This window comes from Eumetopias jubatus, unplaced genomic scaffold (assembly GCF_037043125.1).
Source record: "Eumetopias jubatus isolate StellerSeaLion01/CBP00866 unplaced genomic scaffold, mEumJub1_p1.0 scaffold_12, whole genome shotgun sequence".
Classification (NCBI taxonomy): domain Eukaryota; kingdom Metazoa; phylum Chordata; class Mammalia; order Carnivora; family Otariidae; genus Eumetopias; species Eumetopias jubatus.
The window spans coordinates 89,320,452-89,341,452 of NW_028274818.1; the positions used below are offsets into that span (position 1 = coordinate 89,320,452).

At 38.7% G+C, this 21,001-nt stretch overlaps 2 protein-coding genes across 5 annotated transcripts in view; one reads left to right on the plus strand and one right to left on the minus strand.

The window, feature by feature from the left end:
* REXO5 (RNA exonuclease 5) overlaps positions 1 to 13,557 on the minus strand; it is a 38,949-nt gene extending 25,392 nt beyond the window's left edge. For all 3 annotated transcript variants that reach the window (XM_028095245.2, XM_028095244.2, XM_028095242.2), the window contains exons 1-7: positions 13,511 to 13,557; positions 12,973 to 13,114; positions 10,129 to 10,241; positions 8,124 to 8,250; positions 6,929 to 7,025; positions 3,136 to 3,279; positions 149 to 237 (exon numbers count right to left, since the gene is read on the minus strand). In XM_028095245.2, coding sequence (XP_027951046.1) covers positions 149 to 237; positions 3,136 to 3,279; positions 6,929 to 7,025; positions 8,124 to 8,250; positions 10,129 to 10,241; positions 12,973 to 13,110 — 708 coding nt within the window. In that variant the 5' untranslated portion in view covers positions 13,111 to 13,114; positions 13,511 to 13,557. The remainder of the gene's footprint in view (positions 1 to 148; positions 238 to 3,135; positions 3,280 to 6,928; positions 7,026 to 8,123; positions 8,251 to 10,128; positions 10,242 to 12,972; positions 13,115 to 13,510) is intronic.
* Positions 13,558 to 13,606: 49 nt separating this feature from the next.
* ERI2 (ERI1 exoribonuclease family member 2) lies at positions 13,607 to 20,610 on the plus strand. 2 transcript variants are annotated; one of them, XM_028095246.1, is made up of 9 exons: positions 13,607 to 13,658; positions 14,929 to 14,996; positions 15,083 to 15,166; positions 15,687 to 15,814; positions 16,513 to 16,669; positions 17,608 to 17,708; positions 17,968 to 18,049; positions 18,627 to 18,715; positions 18,897 to 20,610. In XM_028095246.1, exons 1-9 carry the CDS (start codon positions 13,636 to 13,638, stop codon positions 20,202 to 20,204), a joined length of 2,040 nt encoding a protein of 679 aa, XP_027951047.1. In that variant the 5' UTR covers positions 13,607 to 13,635; the 3' UTR covers positions 20,205 to 20,610. The 2 variants fall into 2 exon arrangements, with proteins under 2 accessions (XP_027951047.1, XP_027951048.1); XM_028095247.1 differs by lacking the exon at positions 15,083 to 15,166.
* Positions 20,611 to 21,001: the final 391 nt, after the last annotated feature.

The window sequence follows — 21,001 nt, forward strand, 5'->3', positions numbered from 1 at the left end:
AAATGTGAGTAAAAGGGTCTACTTTCAGTTATTTAAACCAAAATACTGGAACTAAATGCACCGGTTAACTGGTGCATTAGACTCAAGAAATCATCTTCTAGACTCTAGTTTGTAACCCTCCAGGTGAAACATTAAAAGCCGTACTTACCATTTCACAGTCAAGTCCAAAGAGAGGACTGTTGTCTGTTATAGAACCATTACATTTGGTAGGTACAAAGTTTTCACAGTCAGGAAAACCTGGGAGGAAAAGAAGTAAAATATCTGCTTTTAAAACTAGAGATGATAAACATCACTCTTAGATTCATTCACCGAGGGAAAACTGAAATACCATATTTGCTGGACACCTTGTCTGTTAGACACTTGAAATATAAAAATTATATGAGAGACAATGTCGGTCCTCAAGTTTTTCTCCATCTGCTCATTTTTATCATCTGGGAGAATACTACAGGCTGCTCTTATAGGGGATACTAGAGCCTGGACTTCTTGGCAGTTACCAAGTAACAATTTTTCCTCCATATAAGAGATTATAACTAAATTGTAGCTGGGGCTTCTGGGTGGCTCAGTCAGTTAAGCATGCAACTCGATTTTGGCTCAGGTCACAATCTCAGGTTTGTGAGATTGAGCCCTACATTGGGCTCCACACTGGATATGGAGCCTGATTAAGATTCTCTCTCTCCTCTCCCTGTCCCTTTCCCTTGTGTGCATGCATGCACGCTTTCTCTCAAAAAAAAAACCCAAACCAAAACAAAAAATACCTAAATTTTGGCTAAATCCCAAGTCACTGGACCTTTTCATGTAGGCACTAAAGGAGGATAATAAAGTATGCAAAAACTGCATGTAGCATCTTTCTTTCCTAAATAAAGAAAATGTAGGAATGAAATTCCATCACAATAGAGATCTAAACGGATTTCACTGTAGGCAGAAAGCAACATTCACCACGTGCACGTCTGCACCCAACTCTACCCTTGAGACTCCCCTGAGATCTCTGTTCAGAAACATGCCTGCATTTTTCTGGAGTCATAGCCTGAAAATTCCCTACAGGAACCCACCTATAGGCTTAAGGTACCCCCTCCGTTGTGTACCCTTACTTAGTCAATAACTAGGCATATTCAGCTCAGGGGTCTCAAACTGTTTGAACCATTGAAAATTCTTACCTTCAGACAGAGGCTTAAACAGTAAAAATACCTAGATCTTGTATGACAAGAAACAAAGTAGAGTTTGAGGAACTTTGACCAGTTTCTATGTCATAGTACCTCAAAATTGCCAACTAATTACAATTAAAAGAACCAAAATATGATCTAGACCAGAAAAGAGAGGCAAACCCAAATCTGGGAGACTTTATACTGCTGCCCTTATCTATATGATTAGTAGCAATAACAAAAAATAACTTTTCAAAAGCACTATGTGCCACCCAATATGCTAAGCACTTTTGTATACCTTAACTCATTTAATCCCCATGGCAATCCATGATATATGAGCTATTAACTCCATCTTACAGATAGCATATGAAAAGATGCTCAACATCATCAGCCATCAGAGAAACAGAAATCAAAATCATGAAATACTGCTTCACACCACTATAATGGATATAATCAAAAAGACAGAATAACAAGTTGTTGGTAAGAATGTGCAGAAACTGAAACCCTTATACATCACTGGAGGGAATGTAAAATGGTATAGCTGCTCCAGAAAAAGTCTGATAGTTCTTCAAAAGGTTTAACAATTATCATATGACCCAGCAATTCTACTCCTAGGGATATACTTCCCCAAAATGAAAACATATGTCCACACAAAAATTTGTACCTGAATGTTCATAGCAGTATTATTCATAATAGCCAAAATGTGGAAACCCAAATGTCCATCAACTAATGAAGAAAATGTTGTATATCTATATACAGAATATCATTTGAATGAAAATAAATGAAGGTGACAGACGGCAGCTACACTTAATAAGCACAGCATAATTACAGAGCTGTCAAATCACTATGCTGCACACCTGAAACTAATGTAATACTGTGTGTCAAATACTATACTTCATTAAAAAAAAATTGCTTGTTAAATCTTTAAAAAATAATAAGTAGGATTAACTAAAATAAATGAGTTTTCATATATGGATGGTGCCACACATATTATTTTCAAACTAAATTTGTATATCTATACCCAACGTGGGGCTCAAACTCAGAACCCTGAGATCACGAGTCTCATGCTCATCTGACTGAGCCAGCCAGATTCCCCCTAAAATTAAATTATATTTAATCTTACTAAAATTAAATTTAAAATAAAAGGAAAAGAAATTAAAAAAAGAATGAAGTACTGATACATGCTACAACATGGATGAACCTTGAAAACTTTATGTTAAGTGAAAAAAGCCAGTTACAAAAGACCAGATATTGTTTGATTCCATTTATATGAAATATCTATAATAGGTAAATCCACAGACAGAAACTAGTGATTGCCTAGGGGGTAAGGGTGTGTGTGAAAAATAATAGTATAGGGTTTCTTTTGTGGTGTGAAAGTAGCCTAAAATTGATTATGGTGACGGTTGTAAAACTCGGTAAATACACTAAGAACTACTGAATTGTATTATGTTAAATGGGTGAATTATATGGTATATTAATTATATATCTCAATAGATTGGGTTTTTTTTTTAAAGAAATTTAACATTACTGCTATAATTAAAAGGTAATAAAGAAAATAAAATGAAATTAAAGCATTTTTGTTAAATTCTTGCTATATAACTGACCAAGACTCTGAGCCCAGACTTGTTCTATTCTTTGAAGAAAATGAAGATGGGGTATGGTGGGGTAAGAGGAAGACGGGAAGTACTAGAGAAGTGTTAAAGACATATTGACTTCCTTTTAATATAGTAGGAAGGAATGAAGGAAAACTGTAAAAGGAATAACTTTTCTCACAGAATATTTCAATGATATTTAAGGTCACGTTTATGTACTATCCGAAATCATCACTTTACCAATCATGATACACATCTACACTTACATTGTTTCCTTATTAATATAAAATGGACTAAGTCATTTGGAAAGCAGACAAAACAATGAACTTTCAACAGTAATAGTTTCAAATAAACTGTTAAATATTCTTACATTGTTACCAACATCAGATTAAATATAAACCTACCTTGTAATGGAAAGTGAAATGTTTTCATTTCCTCCTTTGTGAGAAGGCATCTGGTTAAGCCCACTTTCTTAGAGCCATACTTTTGAATAATAGGGTCATTCAGCAAGTTGATGCTGACTTTTGAACCGGCAGAAGGTAAAGACCCTGAAACAAAAAGAACAATTAAACTTACATCAGAATGTGTGTTCAAGAAGGGACACCTGGGGGCGCCTGGGTGGCTCAGATGGTTAAGCATCTGCTTTTGGCTTAGGTCACGATCCCAGTGTCCTGGGACCGAGTCCCGCATCGGGCTCCCTGCTCCTTGGGAGCCTGCTTCTCCCTCTGCCTCTCTCTCTCTCTCTCTCTCTCTCTCTCATGAATAAATAAATAAAACCTTAAAAAAAAAAAAAAGTAGGGACACCTGGGTGGCTCAGTCGGTTAAGTGTCCGACTTGATTTCAGCTCAGGTCTTTATCTCAGAGTAGTGGGATCAAGCCCCATTTTAGGTTCTGCACTCAGCACGGAGCCTACTTATCCCTCTCCCTCTGCTCCTCCACACTCCCCTGCCCGCCATCCAGCTTGTGCTCTCTCTTAAAATAAAATCTTAAAAAAAAAAAAGAATGTGTGTTTAAGAAACCTCAAAGGACGTATTTCTAAACCTGTGTCAGGTAAGCACAGTGAAGGTCAAAAGACGTATAAGACCCAGCCCCAACTTTAAGGAGCCTGTACTGCAATAAAGTTATAGGAACATAAAGAGAGTATAAGTCTCAAATGGGTTGTAATAATAAAAGCTATAAAAGGGAAAGGAAGAAAAATACACTGGCTGGGGTGGTGAGATATGGTTCAAGAGAGGAAAAGATTAGCTGAGTCTTGAAGAAAAAGCAGAATTTAGATAGTTGGTGTCTTAGACCTGCCCATCACAGTGCCTGCCACTCCTAACAGCCCATTCTAGCTAAATCTATTCCACCCCTAGCCACTTGCTCAAGCATCATCCTATTCTGTAAGCAGGAATGGTCACCGATTGGATTGAGAGTGGGAACCTGGCTTAAGAGAGACCTATCTATGGGTGCCTGGGTGGCTGTCAGTTGAGCGTCTCTTATTTTGCCTCAGGTCATGATCTCAGGGTCCTGGGATCGAGCCCTGTGCTGGGCTCTGTGCTCAGCATGGAGTCTGCTTGTCCCTCAACCTCTGCTCCTCCCCTACTCATGCTCTCTTTCTTTCTCTCTAAAATAAATAAATAAAATCTTTGAGGAAAAGAGACCCATCTACAACCTCAAAGATAAGTAGACCAGTAAGTTGATATTCCTAGCCAAGACAGGCTCACAAGGGACAATGGTAATTAGCTAAGCTGATCAGATTGCTTGCTTCCAAAATCAAACTAGGAAATATAGAGAACTGCCCATGAAAGGGCACTTAGACTCCTGATAGATTTCTAGTCTACGTGCATCCTTTTAATAATATCCCTCTCACTTAAGATGGCCTGAATGAGTATCTGGTCTTTGCAACTAAAGAAGTCAAAATACCGTAAATAGAAAAGAGGGGATTCCAGGTAAGACAGAAATGTACAAAGCAAACTTGGTTATGGTAATGACTAGACCAACTGAGAATTAAAAAAAAAAAAAGTCTGTGTAGGAAAGCAGTATAGGAAACAAGGTTGAGGAGTATAAAAATGAACTGTAGACCACTGCAAATGCCAGACTCAAGAGTTTGGACTTTAGTCCATTATTCAATAAATAACGGAGAGCAAGAGAAAGTTCCTAAGATGGGAAATGGCATAACAGTATTTAAGAAAGATCAACCTCAAAGATAATGTGGAAAATGGAGAGAGAGAAATGAGAAAAAGTTTTGCAGAAATTCTGGACAAAAAAAAACCAACTAAGAAAAAAAAAGATTATAGAGTCTGAATCAAGATGGTGGAAAGGATGGAGGAAAAGGGATATATGAAAGAAACAGTATACAAGAAAAACCAATAGAACACAGTGATAAAATAACTCAATTCAGTCAACAAGTATTTACTAAGTACTTATTATATGCCTGGCATTGTTCTAGCCACTAGAGATTCCTCAATGAACAAAGTCAACAAAATTCTCCATGGAACTGAAATTCTAGTTGGGAAGATAGACAATAAATAAATATATAATATGTCAGGTAAGGAACAAGGACCACGGAGAAAAGTAAAGGAGGGAAAAGAGGAGAGGGTGTACTGGGGCAGGAAAAGAGTTACTGTCCTAAATTTTATAATCAGGGAAGATCTCTCTGGTAAAGTGACAATATAAATAGATATTCATAGGAGCAAAGGGAATGAGCTATGCAGACTGGGTATGGGGAGCCAAAAGAAAAGTAATTCTAAAATTCAAAACTATTGTCTTAAGAGAAAATTGATACCAACAGAAAAGGCGATTTGAAGATGGGAGCCTGTTATGTTATTTAAGGATGAGAAAAATGCTTTTAGCTATGTTATGATTGAGGGGACAGGGGAATATCCAAGTGGCAACATTCAGCAGGCAGTTGAAAATTCAAGCCTGGAATCTGGGACATCAGACCTAGAGATAAAGATACAGGCGTTAACCAAAGAAGAGCGATAGGTCAACTTGGGGAGATATATAAATATTTTGAAGGAAAGACTGAATTGAGGGGAGATCAGTGTTACAGACTACGCTTTGGGACTCTGATATTTAGGATGGGAAACAAAGTGAAATCCTTAAGAGGATAGAGAACTAGCCATAATCCTCTGACTCCTCAAAGTCTACAGAATAAAATCCAAAGTCCTTAGCATGATATCTACAGCCTGTAGGACAGAGCTTTAACCTACCTCTCTCAGCCTCGTCTCTCACCACTACCATCCTCCCCCAATTATCCCCAACAATCTATATTTTTTAGCCACATCAAATTTTTTTCTGATGATTTCTTTTGCAATGCTATGTCTTTATATGAGCTTTGAATCTAGTTAATGACTACTCTGTTATTTACTCAAAAATGTTTAAAATACAGTGGAGGTCAAATAAAACACAGAGGCAGGTCAGATACAGACATCTATTAGAAGGAGAGGGGAACAGTGGAAAGGAAGGAAGTCAGGGGTCTTTAAGACAGGATAGTAGGAAGCACAGTCCTAGAGGAGATAGGAAGGAATCACTGGCTACTCCTCACCACTTTTTCATGTCTCCTCAGTGTAACTATTATTTCTGAACACACACAAAAAAGCATCACTGAACAATACTTAGCTTACTATGTCCAATGAACTCTATCTAGCAAGTTCTTTTCTATTCCATCACTTACCTGCTTCCCCCTACAAAAACAGAAGGTTAACTACAACTTACTCATGGACACAACCCATCGTTTGAAAAACATTGCCATCATGGGTATTTCTCTTTTAGATGGCCAGCATCTTAACCTCCTGCCTATTCCCCACTGTGAGTAGTATTAAGGGTGTCCTTTACATTAGTCAAAGGCAAGATCTTCCTCCACATCTGTACACTCATGGGTACAAAGACCCACTGACAGTTTAAAAATTATTCCCAGTAATTTATAAGAGTCCAGTGTTAAGTGATATGCAGGGATAGCCTATGCTATCTCACCTAACCAGATGGTTTCTGGGGCATGAATACAGGCTATGGTTCCTGCTCTCTATTTTCCCGAGGTACTTATCCATTTTTTCTTCAAAAAAAAAAAAAAAAAAAACCTGCTTTTCTGTTTAAGGTAGTTAGAATTGACCTTAGTTGTTTGCAAGAATAAACTTGACTGATAAATCCACTTATAAGCATATCCATAATGTCTTTTAGAATGAGCAAATCATCAAACCAGAGTCACAGCCATACCTTCCACCATCTTGGATAGATCCCCCATTATTTGTTTCTTTTGCAGTCCAGTGATATCAGCTAGGAAATTAGATGATGGTGGTGGCAAGCGGAATTTCTGAAAATACATACCAAGTTTTTATAAAAATGCTTGAAAGCAGTTAAAATATTGTCAAAGACTTGCACTTTTATTGTCAGCTCAGTGCTATGAAAGGTCTGGACCTTAATTGTTTGTATTGCAAAATGAGGACTGTTTCCTTAATGTATAAAAGTGACTAGGTAATAATAATAATAATAAAAAAAGTGACTACGTAAATGACGCCACCTTTATCCCAGCTCAGATATTTTCTTTGGTTCTGATTACACATTGGAAACAAAGACAAACATTATAGAAATGTATAACTCAGAAAAGGAAAGTCTCTTTTTCCAAAGCACTTCTGTATCTATTATACTTTAGTGGACAGCTTGCCAAGTAGTTAGGACAGATGACACAGCAAAGCTGAAAGGTTGAAAGCTCCAGCCTTAGGCTCACCTGTGCTGAAATTCCAGCTCCAACACTTACTAGCTATAACTTGGACAAGTTACTTACAGTTTCCTCACATACAGAAGATATTTATATCTCTCACAGAATTACTGTGAAAATTAAAGATGATGCACGCAGAATGACTGATGTAGGTCCTAGCATATATGTAGCCTTTGATAAATGAAAGCAAAAAAGAAAACGGAGACCCAAGGAGATTAGGACTCACCAACTCAAATCCCTTAGCAGTAAATGGATGAAACAGTCCAATAAAGACTGGTGGTGGCTATGGGAAGGAAAATAGCACATGCCTCTTCTAAAGATGACAGCCGCTATTCAGCTCCAGATACTGTTCTAAGGATGTCCAATCTTGTGATGTTGTCAAGAGGCCAAAAAACACAGACTTATGTAAAGTGTTCAATTTCTGAAAACACCATAACCCGAATAAAACAGGATATATCAGCCTGGGGACTACGTATAGATTGTAATCTGGTAATAAATATTTTGCCTAAATTATCAAAGAAAATCAGAGGCAAACCTAATCTCAACAAGAGATCTCTGAATCTTAATCTTTCTTGCTTTCTACAACCTCTTCTCCTCGTTCAATCAGGTTGCCAAAGAGCATAGTTTGAGACATGAACTAGTCTTTGGATGAGAGGACTCAACTCAGGCCCTGCTAGAGTTTTCTTAACTTACGTGTCTGAATGCCTTTCGGAGAAATCCAAATTCCAAATAGAACCTGTAAAAGTGTAGCTGGCTCATTCCCTGCAGTACAAAAACCACCACGTTGTTCAGATGGTTTTGGTGAAAAAGCTGGCACCAGCTGTTGAAAAATCAAACCAACACAGCTAAAAGTGATACCATCAAGTCAGTTATAGATATACAAAAGGGAAGGGTGGAAAAAAAGCAGTGAGGAACAGTTAATGGAGTTTACCATGACTCAATGACTGCCTGGCAAAGAACAGCTATTACTATACAGAATTCAAATAAAGATCTCTTGAGATAATAGTTTATTGCATTCAAATCAAGTAGGATACCAAGGGAAAAACAATGCATTCAAATCCAAAATCCTATTACAATTTGTTTTAAATTGGAAATAAACTCATTTTACAAAGGCATATCCTCAAGATCCCAAGCTGCTGAGTCCTTCCTAAGCTAATAATCACATGACTGGCTTTAAGAAAGCCAGTTTTAGATAAATTGACAGACTACTGGCAATATTTGTTAATACAGAAGATGGCTTTTGAGTTATCTAGCCAATCTCCCTTAGATAGATATGTCTGAGAAATTAAAAAGTTTTGAAAAATTTTTTATTGGTACATATACAAAAGCAATTTTCACTAGACATTTAACAATGGCATTGAAGATATCAGAATAGTATAATTCTTTTTGTCCCTTAATGTAAAAGGAACAGAAAAGATTAACTGGGATTCTTAACACATGATCATGTTATTTTCAATTGGGTCTCCACTAGGGGTTACAAACCAAAATACCTTTAAGCGGTATTGGGAAAGGTCAGTGAAAAGACATGACTGCCAGCTAACCTGTCAGCTGGACCCTGGCACCTGAAGGCTCCTCACCCCCTTCTCCTTTGTCCTTTGAATGTGGATTCTGCTTGTCTTTCCTGATCCCAGAGGCTGCTCCAAGGACATAGCCTTGAGACAGTGATGTGGTGTTGAAAACACCTGCATGGTTCATATGACTGAACCCAGTTAAGCCCTCTATATAAACTTTTTTAAGATTTGGCAGGCATGTGTAAGGATCCATTTGTCATCCTCCTGCCCAAGACAAGCCCTGTATGTAAGTTCCCTTCACTTATTATTAAAATTGCCACTTACCAACCTGAACAGCCTGCCTCTTCAGTCTCTCCCTGCCCTCCAAGTAAGTGGGGCAGGTTTCAGTTTACACCCAGGAAGCTCCCAAGAGGGTTGCAAACCAAAAAGCAGCCAGACAGATAATGTAAATAAGGGAAGCAGGCCTTATTTACCAGTAGGTGGTACACTAAAGTGTACATGCCCCATCTGTAAGCGGAAGGCTACTGTTCAGCTTTGACAAATTGTTGCCATTTGGGAATACAGGGATAAAACTGCCACATCTTAGAATTTTTTGAAGAAATAAAGTATCTGGATTTTAATAAAGGAATTCCCAAATTAAATGTTGGCAACTCCTATAAGAAAAAATGTAGGGGCGCCTGGGTGGCTTAGTCATTAAGCTTCTGCCTTCGGCTCAGGTCATGATCCCAGGGTCCTGGGATCGAGCCCCGCATCAGGCTCCCCGCTCAGCGGGAAACCTGCTTCTCCCTCTCACACTCCCCCTGCCTGTGTTCCCTCTCTCGCTGTGTCTCTCTCTGTCAAATAAATAAACAAAATCTTAAAAAAAAAAAAAAAAAAAATGTAGGGGGCGCCTGGGTGGCTCAGTTGGTTAGGCATCTGACTCTTGATTTTGGCTCAGGTCCTGATCTCGGGGTCATGAGATTGAGCCCTGCACTGGGCTCCACACTGGGCTTGGAGCCTGTTTGGGATTCTCTCTCTCTCCCTCCCCCTCTGCCCCTCCCCAACCATTAAAAGAAAAAAAGAAAAAGAAAAAATTTAGGACATTCTGCACAGCAAACAAATAATATTAATTAAGGAATACATGGCCCTCTAGACCCTAGCTTGAAACCTCAGGTTTGTACCCACCATTTAAGTACTTAAACTCATACCTGGGTTTAGGAACACTGGATTTGCCCAGAACTGCATACTTCAGCAATTCACATAACTGATCGTGGGTTACTTCACAGTTTTCAGCAAATAAAATGGTAGATAAGCGGGCTTTCTGCAAAGATAAATCAGGGCATTAAAAATTAAGACTACCGGGACGCCAGGGTGGCTCAGTAGGTTAAGCGTCCGACTCCTGATTTTGACTCAGGTTATAATCTCAGGGTCCTGGGATTGAGTCCCCGCGTTGGAATCCCCACTGAGCAAGGAGTCTGCTCCTCTCCCTCTTCCTCTATCCCTCCCCTGCATGCTCTCTCCCTAAAATAAATAAAGAAATCTTAAAAAATTAGAACTAGGGGCACCTGGGTGGCTTAGTCAGTTAAGCGTCCTGCCTTCAGTTCAGGTCATGATCTCTGGGTCTTGAGGTCAAGCCCCATGTCAGGCTTCCTGCTCAGCAGAGAGTTTGCTTCTCTCTCTCACTCTGCCCCTCCCATCGCTCATTCTCTCTCTCTCAAATAGGTAAAAATCTTTAAAAAAATTAGGACTACGGAGAACAGGAACAAATACTCTTCTTTATGCTTTTCTTAGTAACATTTTCTCTGGCTTATTTTATTGTAAGAATACAGTATATAATACATGTAATTTACAAAGTATGTGTTAACCAACTGTTTATGTTATCAGTAAGGTTTCTGGTCAACTGGCTACCAATGTTATTGGTAAGGTTTCTGGCTTTAAGTAGGTAAGTTTTGGGGGAGTCAAAAGTTATACAAGGATTCTGGACTGCACAGGACAGGGAGGGTAGATGGTGGTTTGGCACCCCAATCCCCCATATTGTTCAAGGGTCAACTATTTAATTCTGACACTTAACTCCTGAAAGAATATACCAATTTATATTTACCAATCAAAAATATAAGACTGATAAGGTGAGACTGAGTGAGGTAGGTAGGGTCTATGTGGCAGTGACTAAACACGGTTGCCAAGTGGAGGTCAAAGGCTAAGTGGGGGGGCGGGGAGGGCATGCTATAGGGGAGAGAGCTAAGACTAAGGGTAGGAACATACCCTTAGGGAGGGCATACATGCAGAAGGATGGCTCACTGTGGGGTGTCAAAGCCTGAGTGATATGAAGGCATCCATGCAGTGGGAATTGGAGAGCAGTGAGGGCTGGTGTTAGATGTCAGAAAGTATTTAAGGTAAGGAGGGCATCAATATTGAGGGACAAGAGTGGCCTGTCACAAGATTCAGAGCCTGAACAGGGTGAGGGTGTCCATGTATGAAGGATAAGGATAGTAGCCTGTCACAGTAGTGACAGGGACATTCACACAGGAGGGTGGCCTGGTACATGGTGCAGGGTGACAGAGCCCAAGCAAGGTGAGGAGGGTGTGTGAGTGTGGGGTGGTGGCAGCATGGGGAACTGGTCAAATATACTGAAAATAATGACAAATCAGGCTTCTCACTGAATGAAGAAGGAAATTATAAACATGAAGAGAGAAAGCAAGAATGAACCTTGTGGAAATAGACTGCAAGTAGAGATTTTCGTATGTATAGATAGAAAAATATTTAAAGGTAAACATGTATATGTGTGTATATGGGTATACAGATATATAAATACATATTTCCTAGCTCTCTTTTGGGAGTATTGACATCCTGATAGCACTAAGCACATCTAGTACCCAGAACCTTGCGTTTCTAAATGTCATTTAGAACCAAGCATCAAGAAAAAAATTACTGATTCCAGGGCTGGGGCAGGACAAGCACAGATGAGCCTGGAACATCTTTTTGTGCCAAAAAAGTAAGGAAATGCTCAAAGAATTATGAGGTCCAAAGAACACAGAAGCTAGCTTAATGCTCAAATATGGGATATTTTGAGCATCAAAATATAGTAATGGATTATAACCCATTGAATGAAATAGGCAATGAGTTCATACTCATAAAAAAATGAATTACAAGTTTAATAAGGAAGCATCTCTCCACAAAATTAGAGAAAAACAAGAATAGGACAAATCAAAATCATGTACACCCTAATAAAATACAAGAGAAAAGAGTTCACTTCTGTGATATTCCTGCCAAACATGTATAACCCAAAACTAATCGATGAGGAAACACACAAATCTAACATGAGAGACATTCTACAAAATAACTGGTTCAGGATTCTTCAAGAGTAGTAAGGCCACAGATGTCAAGGAAAATACTAAAGAATTGCATGGATTGAAGGAGACACGACAACTAAATGTAACACACGGTTCTAGACTGGATCTTATTACTAAAAAGGATATTACTGGAACAACTGAGGAATAGTGGGGGAAACCTGGTTATCATTTCTACCTATTGTTTGTCTTAGGTCTCTTTCCACTAGAACGAAGTAGTCACCTCTGTTTATTCACTGATGTTCCCCCAGTGCCTAGGGCAGTGCCCAGCACATGAGAGACAACAGAAATCTGATGACTGAAGGGATGGACCACGTATATTTAGTTCTCGATACACAGCAGGGATGCTCCTCAGCCTTATTATTCCCCTACTGGCGAGCCATGTAAACTGCATGAGGGCAAGGAATTTTGGGTTCGTGCACTGGGATATTCCCGGAACCTAGAACAATTCCTGGCACACGGAAGACTCAATAAACTATCTGTTGAGTGAACATTCTTTTTGGGTCCAAGGCACCACACCAGTTTTAAAAAACCATCATCAGCGTTCCCATTTTACAGACTGGAAAGCGGGATTCCGAAAGGCCAATGGGCGGATGAGGCTGACCCGCAGCGTCCAGGGCCGGCAGGGCCCAGAAGGCGGCTGGGGCGAGGGCTTGGCAGCTCTTAACCTCCTCGGGCCGCCCATTCGGGCTCCCCGTTACTCACCTTGGCCTCAGGCTGCCTCTCCTCCAGATCCCAACGGGCTCTCCGCGCCTCAGCCGCCCCGACCAGCGTGTTCCGGGCCCGCCTCCTCTTCCTGCCCTTCTTGAGGTGCCTCCCGGTCCTCTCCCTCTCGGGATCCATGAGGCTGTGAAGAAAGACCGGCGAGAGCTGAGGATTCTCCGCCTCCTGACCGGGGAGCAGGTGAGGCCTCGACGGCCTACAGGCTCCCTCAGATCCTATCCTCAATTCAGTGTACGGAGCCCTCCCAACCCTCCCGGAAAAGCGAGGGCGCCCACTATCCTCCCTGTTCCGCAGCGGAGAAAACCGCACCGAGACCAACGGTTTTACCGTCCGCGCCGGAGGCCGAATTCGAAACGGTTCCTCAACGGCACAAAGGGGCCTCCGCCCGTTGAAAAAGAGAGAAAAAGTTGCTGCCAAGCGCCTTCCCCACCAAAAAACACTCCCCGCGCCCCCAAGCCCCGAAAACACCGAAGACAAGCCGGTAGACAGCCCAAGCCGCAGGCGCCGCTACCGCCGCCACCTCAGTCGCAGCCGGAGCCGCGGCCGCAACCGTCTCCTCAGACGCGCCAGGCGTTTGAACGGACCGGAAGTGGGGGGGTTAATAACTTCCGGCAGTTAGGCTGGGAGGAGTAAGGAGTGCCGGGAATGGCGACCAAGAAGCTTGCGCGGTACGCGAGGGGTTTCTGGCCTGGGGGTGGCTCCTGGTAGGGTGCTGGCGTCTGCAGCAGGTCTGGGCAGTGGGCATCCGCGGTCAGCCTTCATTCTCTGCAGCCCCGGCGTCTCCGACCCGCACTGTCTGGCCCGGACTGAAAGGTCTCTGCTTGGATCTCGGTCTCGAGCCTCAGGCCGCCCTCTGCGCGAGGTTGGAATAACCGGGGTTCGGACTGTGTGGCCTTGAGCCACTGTCAGCCCATTCTAGGCCTCGGGAAACGAATGGACGTGACAGCGCCTGGTAGGCCGTTCCGAGGTCTCAGGCAGCTCCCGCCTCACCCGTCAAGCTGTTCACCCCACCACTTCCTAGTGATCCGTTTAATTCGTAATTTGATTTATTGTGGCCTTCTCCCTGATTCCCGGTCATGCTGTGCACATTTCTGATTTCTAGAAGCACTGTTGTAATGTATTGTAATGTATTAGTAAACAGCATGGGCTTCAGAGTTGGACGAACATGGGTTCACATACCAAATCTGTGTTCCTTGGCAAATTACTGAATCCGTTTTCTCATCCATAAAATAGAGATAGCAAAAGTGACTACCTCGTACAGGTGTTGAGGATTAAGTGAGATCACCAGAGTTCAGTGCCTGCTGTGTAGTAAGAAATCAAATAAATATTTGCAATTATTCCCAACTCCTTGCACTTCCCATCACATGTCTTAAACGACAACAGGATGTGTCTGCTTAGTTAAACTCGACCTGTTCCTCGAAGTTGTCTTACTTAACACCTCAGTAAGCTCATACCTTTCTGTGAACTCAAGTATTGCCTTTGAAGATCCTTTGTCATATATTACCTTCCACTAGTTTACCGTGGATGTCTAGTTTCTTTACCCAGCTGTATTTTGAGCTCCTGGAAGACTGGATCTGCCCTATCTCCTCAGAACTGCGCTGTGCACATAGAAGGGCTTGAAAAATGCAAAGGCAAAAATAAGCTTTTCAATGCATCTTTACCTCTGCAATCACTCAAGTTCCTCAGTATTTACTGTAAAATAAGGGAAGCAGAAAGAATTAGTCTAAGTTTGCAAATATGACCTTTGAGGCTCATGCAGGTGAAATGACTTAAAAGAGAGGGTGGCAGTCAGTATAAGAACCTGGGTCTTTTGCTCTCAAAGTCTAGTTCAATTTCCTGTCACTCACACTAATGATGAGGGTTATACCATTCGTTTGTTAGCATATTCAAACAGGAGTGTGAGTTTGTTGAACATACTGGGTTGTTTTACATTTTTAGGCAGCTTGGATTAATTAGAAGAAAGTCAGTTGTACCAGCAAATGGAAATCTAGGAAGAAGCAAATCCAGTAAGTAGCGTGCTTCATTTCTTTACATTTTGTATCCCTTGCACTTTTAACACGGATAAAGCATAAGGACACCCTTTGTTTTGCAGAGCAGTTGTTTGACTACTTAATTGTCATTGATTTTGAGTCAACATGTTGGAATGATAGGAAACGCCACCAGAGCCAAGAAATAAGTAAGTCTGGACTGCCAGTGGTCAAAGCTAGCCCTAGAGGAGTCACTTTAATAGATATAAACTAGTCAACAGTTAAAGAAAACAAGATGCCCTGTGAGTTGATAGTTTATTATAAAACCTGACTTGACAAAAAAAGAACAAAAATCTAACATCTAAAAGTATCATCATATAAAATAATTATTTTAGAATTCCATACAAAATCTCAGTTGCATAGGAACTGAAAAAATACCTTTGCAAAAAGGAGTACATTTTAACTTACATATGGTCTTCATATTTAATTGTGGAAATATATTCAAGAGTTTTAAATAGATACACTCATAACTTTAATATTCCGACTTTTACTTTGGCACAATTTATTATAACTTATATCACACTGCTTTGGTCATTTTAATATGCTTTTACTGAAATAATGATTGTCTAATAATGATATATGGTGGTAAAATATGTTTAATTTAGAGTGATTATAGCATTAATTTAACAATTATGTATTCAACTGTCAATTGATGATTCTCTCATGTAGTTGAATTTCCAGCAGTATTGCTGAACACATCAACTGGAGAGATTGAATCTGAGTTCCATGCTTACGTTCAGCCTCAAGAACATCCAATTCTTTCTGAATTTTGCATGGAACTGACAGGCATAAAACAGGTATGCTCTTCTCTTTTCCCTACCTCTCTTCTCACCCTGCCCCCCCCAAAGGAACCAAGAAAGTATGATGCAAATATTAAAATTCAGAAATCAGTTTTTAAACGAAAATAAAAAGTATATACCATTCGGAATTAGATTTATGTACTGTTAGAAATAATGTTCCCTCCAGAACTCTGTTGGAATTTTTAAAAATTAGAATAGTGTTGTAAAAATGAATATCAAACTTACGGAAATTAATTGACATCAAATTTCTGTCAGTCAGGATTTAATTACTATATTTCTGTGTGATTTTAGGTAGAGCAACCTAATTTTTCTTATCTCGCGGAGTTCTAATCATTATATTATCTCTCTTCCGTGTGTTTTAGCATCTTTTTCACGAAATAAACTCTGGCAGTCAGAACCTCTTTTTTTTTTTTTCCTTAAGATTTTATTTATTTGCACGCGAGAGAGAATGAGTAGGGAGAGGGGTAGAGGAAAAAGCAGACTTCCTGCGGAGCAGGGAGCCTGATGTGAGACTTGATTCCGTGATCCTGAGATTATGACCTGTGCCGAAGGCAGACACTTAACCAACTGAGCCACCCAGGTGCCCAGAACCTCTTCTTTTTTACATCCCCCTAAAGCGCTTAATTATGTGCTAATGATATGTTCAATAATTACAGAATTTGATTGTTGAATTTAGATTTTGTGACTTTACTCAGGCTCAAGTTGATGAAGGAGTCCCTCTGAGGATTTGCTTATCTCAGTTCTGTAAATGGATTCAGAAGATTCAGCAACAGAAGAAAATTATTTTTGCTGCTGGGATTTCAGATCTGCCTAATTCCGAAGTAAAATTATGTGCATTTGTTACCTGGTCAGGTAAAAAATAAGTTATTTCTATCAATCATAAATGAGTAGGGTAACCACTATGTAATTCTTTATCTATAGTAAGAATTGTACTTGTTAACCTCTTAGGCCTCAAAAAGAAATCTCAGTGCCAAAAAGATGTTAACCAAGGAAAGTAAATTTTATTCATATTTTTCAAATTTTACTATTCTGGGATACTTTAAAATTTTTTAAGACTTAACTAGATTGTACCTCCCTGTTCTTCTGGCTCCAGGCAAAGATGATTTAGTGAAAACTTTTATGCTACTTTCTATAACCTTGAATAAAAAGAGTCTTCATTCAACTCACATCCTTTGCTTTATACTTTCATACTAGGAAAAAAAGGGGCCATTAAAAGTCATTGATAGCAATTCTGTGCCATCAATAGTCATTTTTGGTTTTAGGTTTCTATAAGATGCCTGGTTTCTCAGTTACCTTAGTATTTTCTAGAATGTTGAAAGCAGATAACCTTCTCCTTGTAGGCCTTGTAACTTGACACCTTACTCTTCTTTCTGAACTACTCAGTGTGTTTAATTGGGTATTTAAGAAATCATTTTGAAACTTAGTTACTAACCTAATTTCTTAATAGTAAATTATGCAAAGTGAATAATTGTTAAATATTAATAGCAATTAAATCCTATTTTGTTTTATATAGTATATTAAAGCATATACAGTATAGTTCATATTCTCTATATAGTACGTATTATACTTTGGTATATAGTATGTAATGATGTATACTATATACTATTATATATAAAATATGTACAATATATATCAAAATGCATATTTATATTTATAAATTTATATACTATATATTATGTCTTTCTAAATCTTTTTTTATATAATATTTCAGCCTTTTATTTATAAATGATAGCATGAGTAAAAACTGCTGGCATCATTGAATTTGTTCTATTTTAACATACTTAATGCAGACTGGGACTTGGGGGTTTGCCTGGAGTATGAGTGTAAAAGAAAACAGCTGTTAAAACCCGCATTCTTAAATTTTTGGATTGATCTCAGAGTAACTTACAAGGTAAGGGTCAAAGATGGGGGCATGGTCACTTTCCTTCTATTGAAAAATGATTAAACTTCATCCCATACATGGGTATGGTTTACTATAAATAAAATGTTTTTTTAAACTTTCACGTAAATACATTTCTTAAAGTATGTACAAATGACAACAAAATAAGGACATTCCAAATCTAATAGAAATAAAAATTATGAAAAGTAAGTGGTTAATACATAGCCTTTCTAATAGTAACTTTTTTTGGATGTTTCTTTTATTTGGTTAGATTTTCTATAGAAGAAAACCAAAAGGACTAAGTGGTGCCCTGCAGGAAGTGGGAATAGAATTCTTAGGACGAGAACATTCTGGTTAGTATAAATTGAAAATAATTTTATTATGTAAGTCATCTTATTTCTAGAAAGTCTTTCATATGAATCTCATGTTTTTGGTGATGTCATTAATAAGGAATATCCTTTTAGGCTAAAAAAAGTACCTAATCTATACAATTCAAAGAGTTCGGACTTTCAAATTATACTACCATAAAGTAGTGTAAGATAAAGACTGCCATCTAGTGGCTTTCTAGTTGCTAAAAAGAATGAAAATTAGCTAAATCAAATGGAGATTAAACAAATGCCCAGACAACACAGTGAATTAGTGAAAAAACTGAACAAGACCATTAGATTACTCACAAAGTATGGTCCCTAAAGAATGTTGCTTACATTTTTGTGAACTGTACAAATTTTTATCTCCTCTGTAAATGTGGGAGATCTTGTCTTTTGTTGGTAAGGTTGTCCCAGCATTTGCTAGTCCAATTTATCATGATTAAAATGAGTAGATGATCATAAAACTAGTAGTATGTTCCAATATTAATTGTGATTTCTAATTTTTGCTATATTTCTTTACAATGGTACTACTAAATTCAGTGTTTAATATCTATTTCCTCAGGGTTGGATGATTCTCGGAATACTGCCCTACTTGCTTGGAAAATGATCAGGGATGGTTGCTTAATGAAAATTACAAGGTCCTTGAACAAGGTTAGTGGTGTCTTGCCTCTTTATTCTGTCATCTCAAACTCCAGAAGTAATACGTTCATTGAAATACAAATATCATGTGTGAAAATCATTGATAAATCAGTGAATGATGACATTAATGTGTACTAAAGAGATTACAAATGCATAGTTTCTAAAGCTATTGGATTTGTCTGTGGAATCATAGGTCCCCACTAAGAAGAATTCCAGCGTTTTTGCCAGAAATTTGAATACGAATCAAGTTGAAGAAAGATCCGCCTGCAACAGTAGCATTCAGGGTCTGAGTATATATGATAGGGAGCCTAAAAATACAGTAAATTCTCATGAAAAAGTTCACATGAGGCCAGGTGGTGTGAATTCTCCTATAAAGGTACAACAGGATCAGCTCCAACTAAAGAGCAATATAAAAGCAGGTCTTCATAATGGCAAAAGCTATTTATCTCTTTTTAATACAAAGTCCTCTACTTCTCTGGAGCAGTTGCTGTCTGCCAGCTTGAATACACCTATGCAGAAGCACATAAGAAACGAACACCTTGCATTTAATACCAAATCTAAGTCTTCAGCAGTTGGTTCAGAATTGGTACTTGTATCAACTACCATTTCATCTGTTAATCATGTTTCTGATACGGAAATGAGTTCTGCTCTTGATTGTTTACCTATGTTGGCTGATTGGGAGGATGTAGCTTTACTGCCAGCATCTCAGCCTGAGCAAAGTATAGATTGTATACCGTCCATTAGTGACTCAAACTTAGATACTTCATTTAATTCTATAGAAAGATTAATGGTTTTGAAAGAAGGCACAGAAGAAACTCCTCAAAAATCTGGGACCTCTAAGTCTGTTGTATATAAGGGTCCACATACTACTATTTATCATGTGAAAGAAGCCAAAGATCCAGATGCAGATGTTTCTGACTTTAAATTACCTGAATGCAAATCAAGTAGCTTCAACAGTGTTAATGCCACTATGTCTCATCCTTCAGTTTTGGGGAAATACCCCCTCATTTTAGGTGGTACTAAAAGGAATCTGTCCAGTCCTCTGTCTGTCCCACCAGCAAAAAAACAAACCCTCACTGTTCATGAAGAAAAGCCTACATCATCTGATGGCTTCCCAGTGGGAAGTTGTTCCCAGAAGGTCCTCCCCTCTGTCTTAGCTTCTACAGTTAACCTACAAGAGCCTTGGAAGAGTGGGAAAATGACACCTCCTTTATGCAAGTGTGGCCGAAGATCTAAGAGACTTGTTGTTTCTAATAATGGACCAAACCATGGAAAAGTCTTCTATTGTTGCCCAATTGAGAAATACCGAGAAAACAGAAAATGTTGTGGTTATTTCAAATGGGAACAAACACTTCAAAAGGAGAGAGCCAACAGCAGAATTCTGTCTCATTCCCCAGCGGGACTCACTTTTAGTTCCCCAGAAATAAGCCATATTTGTGACAGAAATGTAAATTTTTCTATTAAAAATTCATTGAGACTCAGACCTTCAATGAGGAATTGATAAACTTTCTCTACATCTAAACTATGTTTTTACTTTAATACGACTTTTTGTGTGATAAAGAGAAAAAAGGCTACAAGTTATGGGGACTTAGCATATCTGAGTCCTGTAGACTGTATTGGGGCTATTAAACACACACACACTGAAAATAGAGAAAAAGTCAATTTCACAGTCTTCTAATTTCATTTATCGGTTATCTAACATTTGTCTTCTATTCATGTATGAATCCTGATTGTTCCTTGAATTTCCAAACATCATGAGTATTCTGATGATAGTTGTACACTGTTTTATTTTTATGTTGTATCTTAACACTTGCCAAATTTATCATACTTTTTTGAAGAGCCACAAATTAAATATTTTGTATACTGCATTTGATTAGATACGAGCAACTGTAGCATGATGTTCTTCTTTTAGTTAGACCTTGAAATGAGTTTAAACTATTTTTAAATTACTTGAATAAAAATGTGACTAATAAAAATCCCTAGCCTGTTTTCAGGTAGATATTTAGACTTTGAGAATTATGATATCTTCTAACTGAGATTTTTATTTTTCTAAAAACTTTTATAATAAGTTGTTTAGTTTTATTTCAAAACTTGAAGATTTGTTCTGATTTGTATATCAACATATCAGAAGAATTATTCAACTAGAATTTGAAAACCAACAGGTCAGAAATTTGGTTCAGATACTATGTTTAAAAATTTCTTAGCACTTGATGGCATTCTTTTTATATTACCAAAATCATAATAACATTGACACTAATGCAGAGGAATTTACTAAATATTTTATTTCAGAATTCAGCC

Bases quoted from the DNA above. Each gene is read 5' to 3' on its own strand.
- ERI2 (XM_028095246.1), top strand. From the start codon at position 13,636: ATGGCGACCAAGAAGCTTGCGCG. The intron at 18,050-18,626 runs GTTAGTATAAAT...CTATTTCCTCAG, and splicing joins CTTAGGACGAGAACATTCTG to GGTTGGATGATTCTCGGAAT. The intron at 18,716-18,896 runs GTTAGTGGTGTC...GTGGAATCATAG, and splicing joins TTACAAGGTCCTTGAACAAG to GTCCCCACTAAGAAGAATTC.